At 32.7% G+C, this 11,113-nt stretch overlaps 1 protein-coding gene across 1 annotated transcript in view; it reads left to right on the top strand.

The window, feature by feature from the left end:
- Window positions 1–539: 539 nt before the first annotated feature.
- The window catches only part of LOC143045366 (sphingosine kinase 1-like), a 29,644-nt gene continuing 19,070 nt past the window's right edge, over window positions 540–11,113 (top strand). The window contains exons 1-2 of the mRNA XM_076217826.1: window positions 540–1,023; window positions 6,133–6,282. Of these exons, the coding sequence (XP_076073941.1) occupies window positions 609–1,023; window positions 6,133–6,282 (565 nt within the window). The 5' untranslated portion in view covers window positions 540–608. The remainder of the gene's footprint in view (window positions 1,024–6,132; window positions 6,283–11,113) is intronic.

Here is an 11,113-nt window from a genome sequence, read left to right as displayed (position 1 = left end):
AATAAAAAAAAGCATTTTTCAGTCTCATTGGAATATGTTGATTACAATTAATCCCAAACTTAAGAAGTAAGTAACTAAAGTCAAAATATGTCCGATCTGCATATTTCTGCACATCAAAAGTCAATACGATCGTTTTAAAGTCATTTTCGTCTACCTCACAAAATCTTGTTAGGCACTTTTTTTTTTTTTTTTATAGTGCCGGCAAAATAGAAAATTAGCCACTGCCAAAAAATATACAGGTAAATACGGCGCAATTTGATTCTATTTATTGGCGCCCCAACAAGCAGAGAGTGGCGCAATTGATACCTTTTCAAACCTGTAATTGGCGCAAATTAATTATGCTTAATACGAAAATGTTTTAATCCACATAATCCCCGCTTTCGCTCCGCTCGGCAAAACGCGAATTTATATTATTTTATAAAAAGATATTTTGATTGCTTCATTTACTGCATGTCAATCAGTCTTATATGAATTTGTATTTTTTTGGTTTAAATAGAAGTTCCGATACGATAACACTGAACTGTCAAGTATTGTCGAGAATTTGCCAGTGGTAACACAGCTTATCGTAACTATCATATAATTTCTGGCCTATTTATGGGTACCATGTGATGAGTCACATGACAGAGCAGATAAACATGGAGAATAAAACACAAGTGCTGTTAGCGGGATGTTTTTATATGTACCCTATGAGACTGACAAAATATGATGTGAAACTTACAAAACAAGGGATAACATTTAATGAATTGCCACAAAAGAAAAATGTTTTGAAAACTCAAAAAAGCATCCATTTCGGTGACGTGGTGGGATGTCGTTGTAAAAAGGGAAAATCTGAGAAGGACCCCAGTGCATATTTTTCTATTTTTTCATATCAGTTTAAAGGAAAATCAAAGCGAAAACGATCTAAATATGAATATTCATTTGGACTATGTGATTTTCAAAATTTCGAAGACAATTTAAAAGTATGTCAGAAGTGGAGAAATGTCATCGTCTGCTTGTCAAGAAACATTGTTGTCAACATTAATGGTTGGTTTGATACATAGTCTTGCTTTGATTATTCCTTAATTTTATAGCTTGTTATTTGAGCAGGTCTAGATGAACCAGGGACTACTAATGCATTTATCTATTAGTCCCAGGTTGAACACTTACATTCACATAGTAATCACCAGGCAACTGTCAAATGAAGATTATAAATAAGAGAGCCAATCAATTGATACTTTAAAGGGCATAGGATACAGTATATATCTTGTTTTTCTCCCCAAATTTTTTGGACACAGTCTATTTTTATTTGCACTATCCAAATATGCAAGAAAAATATATCTTCATGACTCACTGTTTGAGATATAAATATACTATACTGTTTAGTTACATACATTCCTTAAGCAGTGCATAGTCAATTGAAAAAAAGAAAAAAGGGGGCCATGGGCTCATATTTTAGCTACTTGTATTAATTGATACACTTTTGTTAATGCCTGAGATCTTAATCGTTCTTTAGCTCTAATTAATTAATACACTGATTATGTACTTTTTTAATGCACCATTGTCATACACTATTCTTGCTGTACAGCAAACCAATATAGGAATTACTGTCATACTACATGTACAAATGTATGTATAAAAATTTATTGATAGTAGAAAAGTCTTGATTTGCCTTGAATTTATGTCCTCATATATTATAGTTAGTTTTTGTCCTACTCAAATATGCAACATTTTAAAAATACTTTTTAAGTACTCTCAATTTCCATAACCAAGTTGATGAGGTGAGCAGACTCACTTGAATGAATTTTCAGAGAATTTTGGATGATTATGCTTCTGTATCTAATGCCATTCAGGTATAACTTTCATATTTTTATTTGTGCTGACTTTAATTGTTGAAAATTTATACCTGTTATGTTCTGCTTTTTATATATTTTTGCAATTCAAGATAGCATCACCAAATGTCATATACAATTGTGCATGGCAATCTATCATAATTTTACTCCTTCTCAATATACATTGTACATGTATATGACAGAGTACAATCAAATGCACAATTACAATTGGATTACAATGCTATTTATCTTGTATTTCGTGTGATTGTACAATGTAGTTTCATGTTCATCTCGACCTTTCCAATCCATAAATGGTTAATATCACATCATTAAAATGTTCCCCAAATATTAAAGTTCAAATTGTCTGTCAATCATTCCAAAAAAACTATCTTGGAACTCAAAATTTTAAAGGGTTATTCTTTTTCTTTAGTAATCCTACACATGTATATGATTCAAGAAACATGTACACCTAAAATGTACTAACTTTAAAGAAATGTTTGTTTCTCATTCCTGTTTTAGGAAATTTAAAATCTTATTTTTTAATGGAAAGATGTTTTCAACCATGTTTATTACAAAGTTTTCCTTAAGTTTTTATGTCACAAACTGTAAAGTTTATATGGCAATAAAACTTTGAATGGAATTGAATTGAATTGAATTAAACTTAATGTTTCAATGTAAGTCCCGTGAAAGTTGAATGCTGTATTTTTTATTGTAAAAATTTGTTATATGAAGGCAATTGATTAGACAATTTTCAAGCCCACAAATGCATTTATATAGAAAAAAATCTACATGTACCATTTATTCTAGACTAATCCCATTTCCTTTTTTTTGGCACTATATAATTAGATCACAATCAATGTTGGAATGCAGTTATCCCATGTATCCCATTGTGCATCAAAATTTAATATTGTAAGACAGGTAATCTAGGAATATTATATTTGTAGGTGCTCATCATGATCCAGGTTTTCGAAAACTATAAGTTAATTTAAGACGCTTTGTTATTCTGCCCCTGCTGCTGTATTGTATTTGCCCTAATAATCCAATGAAAGATATTTTATTCAAATTAACACAGGGAGGTAACTTTTACTGAAATTGATTTAGACATATAGGACTGAATCTCTAGGTTTTGATGTGAAAACTTATCATGCTAATGCTATGCAAAATTTCTGCTTCTACCAAAGTATTTTTTGTGTGGTCAAATTTGCTACCCATTTTATCTCAGTTAATCTGTTTAGAAGAGCTATTAAATGATGTATCATTGACCCGAATATGCAAGATTTATATATTTGGCAAGTTGTATGTTATTAATGATTAATCAATTTGTATGAATTGAATTTATGAGTATATATTCCTCTTGTCATTTTAAAGTTTAAATAACTGTTCATACTTTAAAAATAAATCTGATAGATAAACAACTACATGTATGTTTATAATGGTTAACATAAAATCATAACTCTGTACATTGTACCATGTTTTCAATGATCATCTTCTGGCCTTGATAACCCCTTATTCTATCAATAAAAAAATAAAAAGATGTGCTATGATTGTTGATGATTGTTGATGAGACATATACTCTTTACCAAAGACCAAAATTAAATGAAATAGAAGTTTAATAACAAACTATAGTTTATCATATGGCTTCAACAATGAGCAACACTTGCTACACTTACATTTTGTACTAGATAAAGATCAGAAGATTTTTTAGTTAAAATTCACATGAAACTTACATAAAATCATTGAGTTTTATGTACATGTATCAGCTCTCTTTGGTGAAATTCACATGAATCTCAATTCATGTGAAATTTCCCAGGTGTATTTGCACAGAAAATGGCTTTCAATTTGAACAGACAGTCAATCAATAGATAAATTACTCAGCACAGAAAAAAAATCATTGATATGAACTGAAAATTAATGTAAGAAATAATTATATATATAGAGAATATCATATGGCCTTTTCAATATCGCATCGGTATCAACCCGAGACACCAATATAATCCCAAGAGCTCTGCTCGAGGGATTATATTGGTTGAGGATTGATACGGTGTGTGATATTGAAAAAGCCATATCATATACACTTTCTAATATACATATACATCAAGTAGATGTTTTTTATGTGACATGACGACATACGGATAAGGTTTGAAATGATGTCATACAGATTATAGGTTTGACATGACGTCATACAGATTAGGGTTTTGATGCATAAAGCCTTTGCAACAGTGACTGCAATTGATGACATGACGTCATACAGATTAAAGGTGTGATAAAGCTTTTGCAACCGTGCTGATATCGATATCATCACGGGTGGCTGATACAGCACGCTTGCCATTGATTGTATTACACATACAATTTATCTGTATTTACTACTAAGTATATAATAAACTAGAATACTATCTGTTTGTTGTGTAGTTGTACATGTATGATGTAATACTGGGTTGTTGACTCCCTCCCCTTTTTTAGCTCACTTGGCACTAACAAGTAAGCTTTTCTCATCACTTGGCGTCCAACGTCTGTCGTCGTCGTTAACATTTTACATTTTGAACTTCTTCTAGAGAACCACTGAATGGAATGAAACCAAACATGGCATGAATGTTCCTTATGAGGTGCTGACCTAGTGTTGTTACATTGTAGCCGATCCATCATCCAAGATGACCGCCAGCGGGGGACTTAGTTTAACGTAGGACCCTATGGGAAATGCATACAAATGACTTCTTTTAGAGAACCACTGAATGGAATGAAACCAATTATAGCATGAATGTTCATTATGAGGTGCTGACCAAGTCGGTTTACTTTGTAGCGGATCCATCATCCAAGATGGCCGCCAGCGGGGGACTTAGTTTAACTTAGGACCCTATGGGGAATGCATACAAATGACTTCTTTTAGAGAACCACTGAATGGAATGAAACCAAACATGGCATGAATGTTCCTTATGAGGTGCTGACCAAGTGTTGTTACTTTGTAGCCGATCCATCATCCAAGATGGCCATTAGCAGGGGACATAGTTTAACATAGGTCCCTATTGGAAATGCATACAAATGACTTCTTTTAGAGAACCACTGAATGGAATGAAACCAATTATAGCATGAATGTTCATTATGAGGTGCTGACCAAGTCGGTTTACTTTGTAGCGGATCCATCATCCAAGATGGCCGCCAGCGGGGGACTTAGTTTAACATAGGACCCTATGGGGAATGCATACAAATGACTTCTTTTAGAGAACCACTGAATGGAATGAAACCAAACATGGCATAAATGTTCCTTATGAGGTGCTGACCAAGTGTTGTTACTTTGTAGCCGATCCATCATCCAAGATGGCCATTAGCAGGGGACATAGTTTAACATAGGGCCCTATTGGAAATGCATACAAATGACTTCTTTTGGAGAACTACCAAATCGAATGAAACCAACATGGCATGAATGTTCCTTAAGAGGTGCTGACCAAGTCTTACTTTGTAGCCGATCCATCATCCAAGATGGCCACTAGCAGGGGACATAGTTTAACATAGGACCCTATTGGAAATGCATACAAATGACTTCTTTTGGAGAACCACCAAATTGAATGAAATCAAACATGGCATGAATATTCTTTATGAGGTGCTGACCAAGTGTTGTTACTTTGTAGTCGATCCATCATCCAAGACAGCCGCCAACGAGGGACTTAGTTTAACATAGGACTCTATGGGAAATCATTCAAATTTCTTCTTTTAGAGAACCACTAAATGGAATAAAATCAAACATAGCATAATTATTCTTTATGAGGTGCTGAACAAGTGTTGTTACTGTATAGCCAATCCATCATCCAAGATGGCCACCAAAAGGGCACTTAGTTTAACATAGGACCCTATGGGAAAAACATACAAATGACTTCTTTTAGTGAACCACTGAATGGAATATAACAAAACATAGCATGAATGTTCTTAATGAGATGCTGACCAAGTGTTGTTACTTTATCGCCGATCAAACATCCAAAATGGTCGCCCGTGGGGGGACTTAGTTTAACATAGGACCCTATGGGAAATACGTTCAAAATACATTACAAAAGTCTTCTTATAGAGAACCACTGAATGGAATGAAACCCAACATAGCATGATTGTTCCTTATGAGGTACTGAACAAGTTTTGTAACTTTGTAGCCAAATTTTATCTTTTTTTTATACGATTTCAAAAACACAAGTAGAGTCAGGTTAGCGATACAGGCTCTTTAGAGCCTCTAGTTTCTTGATATTAGTGTCATAAGGGATTATAAAGCCCAATTTCTTCAGACATAAATTTCTTCACTTAAACTTAAGACATCTATCTTAAACAATAACTGTTTCTGTTTCAGAAGTGGAATTTTGTACTCTACCTCCTAGTCCTACAGTATTAGTCCTTATAAATCCACGAAGTGGACCTGGAAAAGCACAACAGATCTTTGAAAGCACAGTTAAACCTATGTTAGATGACGCTGATATTGTTTACAAAATACTTATTACAGGTGAGAGTTTTATGATTAAACATTTATGGTGTACAATGTATGCCTACCATTTTGATAATGAAGCAAATTTGGAGATTGATAATACAATTATTTTAAGTCAAAATGATTGTTTGTAAGGAGGTCCTGATATATTTCTGGACCTCCATAATTCGGATTCAGGAAATAACCATAAATTTAGCATGGGCCTTTAGATATCCTGAAATATTTAAGGACCTCCTGAAATAAAGCATTTTGACAGATTATTTGTGGGGGTGCTGAAATAGTTCAGGCTACATGTACCTTTAAAAAAATCTCTTTCATGTTGCCTACCCATGCCCTGTATGGTTGATAATCAGAATATAATGATTTCATTTTTTTTATTCGGCAAACAACATAAGTTACATGATTTTAACAAGAAAACAAGGTTAGAGAACGAATTAATTCTTTAAAAAAAATTTAACTGATTTGGTTCATTAAATTTTTCTGGTAGGCTGCTTTTTATGTGGGTTAAGGTAGACAATATCAAACAGGATTTCCTGAAATCTATTTATGAAGCAGTCCTCAATGGTTTATGTATATCCTGTTTACAAATTAAGGAAGTCTTGAAATACATTTGTAATAGTTATTACTTAAATATAATTATTTGATTAAATCCTGGCCTCAAATATACCTGCTACATGTATGAACCAGTTACCATGTTACAGTTCAGACGATTGGCCTGTAATATCATTTAATTTCTTCATTTAAGAAGTACACTGTTCCTATTTATTATACCCCACGCAACGAAGTTAACGAAGTTGCGGAGGGTATAATGTTTTTGACCCGTCCGTCCGTCAGTCAGTCCGTCAGTCCTGTTTCTTGTCATCGCAACTCCTCTCAAACCACACAACAGAATTTCACGAAACCTTTTCAGATAATAAGGACATACTATGTAGTTGTGCATATCGACGGGAAATTGCGATTCAATTTTTTTTCTAGGAGTTACGCCCCTTTGAACTTATTTACTTTAATGTACTACTGCAACAGTTTGTCATCGCAACTCCTCTCAAACCACACAACAGAATTTCACGAAACCTTTTCAGATAATAAGGACATACTATGTAGTTGTGCATATCGACGGGAAATTGCGATTCAATTTTTTTTCTAGGAGTTACGCCCCTTTGAACTTATTTACTTTAATGTACTACTGCAACAGTTTGTCATCGCAACTCCTCTCAAACCACACAACAGAATTTCACCAAACCTTTTCAGATAATAAGGACATACTATGTAGTTGTGCATATCGACGGGAAATTGCGATTCAATTTTTTTTCTAGGAGTTACGCCCCTTTGAACTTATTTACTTTACTGTACTACTGCAACAGTTTGTCATCGCAACTCCTCTCAAACCACACAACAGAATTTCACGAAACCTTTTCAGATAATAAGGACATACTATGTAGTTGTGCATATCGACGGGAAATTGCGATTCAATTTTTTTTCTAGGAGTTACGCCCCTTTGAACTTATTTACTTTAATGTACTACTGCAACAGTTTGTCATCGCAACTCCTCTCAAACCACACAACAGAATTTCACCAAACCTTTTCAGATAATAAGGACATACTATGTAGTTGTGCATATCGACGGGAAATTGCGATTCAATTTTTTTTCTAGGAGTTACGCCCCTTTGAACTTATTTACTTTAATGTACTACTGCAACAGTTTGTCATCGCAACTCCTCTCAAACCACACAACAGAATTTCATGAAACTTTGTAGATAATAAGGACATACTATGTAGATGTGCATATCAACAGGAAATTACGGTTCAATTTTTTTTCTAGGAGTTATGCCCCTTTGAACTTATTTGCTTCAATGTACTTCTGCAACAGTTTGTCATCTCAACTCCTCTGAAAACACACAACATAATTTCATGAAATTTTGTAGATAATAAGGACATACTATATATATTGACAGGAAATTATTATTCAATATTTTTTCTTATACAATTTTTTTTTCTTATACTTATTTAATTTCTCCAATGACAATGTGGGGACGTGGGGTATGTGAGCGTGCTCACTAAGGTTCTTTAATTGTAAAAAGTATTGAATAAAATAGTTAACAATACTGTCTGTCATTAGAAATATTCAGTATAGAGGTACATACATGTATACTATTCCTTAAATGTTGATTTTACTTGCACAAGTTTTGGAAATGGGTAGAACCAAGTTTTCTGTCCTGTTTGGTAGTGAGTTTTAAACAAGTAAATTAAATAATTTCTAAGATCAATGTATGGTTTTTATCCTACATTGGATAATATATTTTCATTTTCATTTTCCTCTCCTAATAGTCCATTTGCCAATTACCGATTTGATTCTGTCATTACACACTTTTTAAGCAAATTACCTCCCTTTGTCAATCGTAGACTGGTTCCATACCGGACAAAAACAGCTTTTGCCAATGCAAAACATGATAAATTGAAAGTGATGTATCGGCGGTTTAACTAATTTTTCATGAAAAATAATTTCTGATGTCAAAAGTATTTAGCTGAACAACAAATTAATGTAATTAAAAGATTTGAAAACCTTAAAGATTCTTCACATTACTCAAAGGTAAATTTGCTTTTTCTGCTAGATCTACATTGTAAATAAAAATATATGTCCCTCATAAGGGAGACAACTGAAAGAATGGATCTCTAATTACAGGGTCAATTAAGGGAATTGGCATATAGCCTATTACAGTACATAGTTTGACATTATTTGAAAGTGGACTTAAAGAAGAAATTTAAAAGTTAGAATGACCAGTGTTAAATGTAGATACATGTCCTGCTTTTTGCTAAAAAGAGGGTAGGTACATGTATGGTGCATTGTGAATCTATATGGTATTATACATGTTAGCATATCTGATTTCTTTTTTTGGTGTACATTATGTGTAGCATAGAAGTAAAGACTGGTTAGGCCAAATAAAAATATATGTGTTGTTCCAATTACCCTACCTACCCTACAGATTTTTTTGTCTTTTTTAATTAAGCACTATTAAAGTCAGAATGTTGCTCCCATAGACTCAATGTAAAAATAAAACATAAAATAAAAAAAAAAATCCCTACCTACCTACCCTAACTTTTTTTTTTGATGTAACTGGAACCACATATACTATTTTATTTGGCAGAATGAAAACCCCATCAGTTGACATACAATGTACTGCATATATTTTTAGTTTGTTAGTGAATGGAAATTTTGACATTTATTTAACTAAATCTGTATAGAAGTACAATAAGAGCCATGATTGAAATTCAGTATGAGACAACATTCTATACAATTGTTTAAAAAGGAGGCGGAGCATTGTTACTGCATGTATATTAGTGTTTTGTTCTTTATTTTAAAGTAGAAATAAGATTCAGGTTTAGATTATCTTGATACTACACATACACCATTTTTCGTGTTTGGAGGGAAAATTGAAATGCCATGGTTTTGCTCAAATCGGATTAGAAGCTTATAGAAAATTTGTACTTCTTTAAACATTTAAATTTGTGGTTCACTTTGAATCCACAGTATTTAAATTCTCAAACTCTAGATACATATACTGGGTTAATTTTAAATGTAGCATGATCACGGTCAATATTCACATTTAGATAAACATTTATAAAGTAAATATAGATCAAATAACGTAACCTTCAAAGTTGTTTGTCATTGATTACAATCTAGTTTTTAACTCCACTAATTTTTTTTTTATAATAAATGAGATAAACGAAAAAGGATTTAAAAAGATTCCCAAGGCCTATTTTCCTTTCCATAACATAAGATTATGTAACAGAAAATTTATAACTTAACTTCAACAAGACCTTTCTTATTGCCTATATATATATAAGATAAGAAATACATTTGTATGTCCTGTTCAAAATAGTTTTAATGTCCAATTACTCTGTACAAGTCAAAATTTTGTGTTTAAATTCATGATTTGATGTTTGTAAACTGGTTTTGTTCCATATTTATTATTGACGAGGTACTAAGAGTTCAATATAAGCTTTATAATTAAGTTTAACAATCATGTAACACCTTAAGGTATAAAACCACTAATTCATAGCCTCATTACTTTCTATGTTAAATTCTGCAATTTCAAGCATTAATGACTACTTTGTCTTAAGTTCAAATAAAGTGGCAGTTGTTTCATGTCAAAACTGTACCTTATCCTGACTTGTGCTGAAAAAATCAAAATACCTTTAATTGCATATTAGAGCGTACTGGTTCCCAAGAGTTTGATAGTACAAAAACAGGACTTCTGATCTGAACAACAGGCCAGATGTGCCCTCCTATCAAAATTTCATATACTTCTTTACTATTCAAATAAATCTATCAACAGGGGATCTACAGTGTTCCCAAGTCCCCAAGCTTTCATTTGATACCAAAACTTCCCAAATATACCCTCTATTGACAAAGATACAGCTATGCGTAGGAACTATTTTGTTTAAAATATGTATTACTTTCTTGTATGTTCTTTCCGACAGGGCCTGAATTAGTGGTTCTATACCTTAAAGACAATAAGTTTGGATGCTTATAATGCTTAGTATTAACTTACTCTACAATATAAAGGTGCCCTTTAGATCTCCTGACATTAAAGTGCATTTACTAAGCGTCTTCAGGTAAACTAAATTTGCGACAGTAATACTGATGGACGTTTGCAAAGCTTCACAAACAAAACAGTTATCTGTTAATTACATGAAGTAACTTTTATCAGTGAGCAGCATCCTAAGAAAAGATATTTTGAATTTGATGACTTGAAAAACGGATGGTAGTACTTGCAAATAGAGGATAGCATTACAAATGTAATTTATTTCTCTGGCCTTTGTTAGTCATATATTTGTTTTAAATTTTGGT

The sequence above is a fragment of the Mytilus galloprovincialis genome, chromosome 9, assembly GCF_965363235.1.
Source record: "Mytilus galloprovincialis chromosome 9, xbMytGall1.hap1.1, whole genome shotgun sequence".
Taxonomy (NCBI): Eukaryota; Metazoa; Mollusca; class Bivalvia; order Mytilida; family Mytilidae; genus Mytilus; species Mytilus galloprovincialis.
The sequence above is the reverse complement of the archived record's forward strand: the minus strand, read 5'-3'. Positions and strand labels throughout refer to the sequence as shown.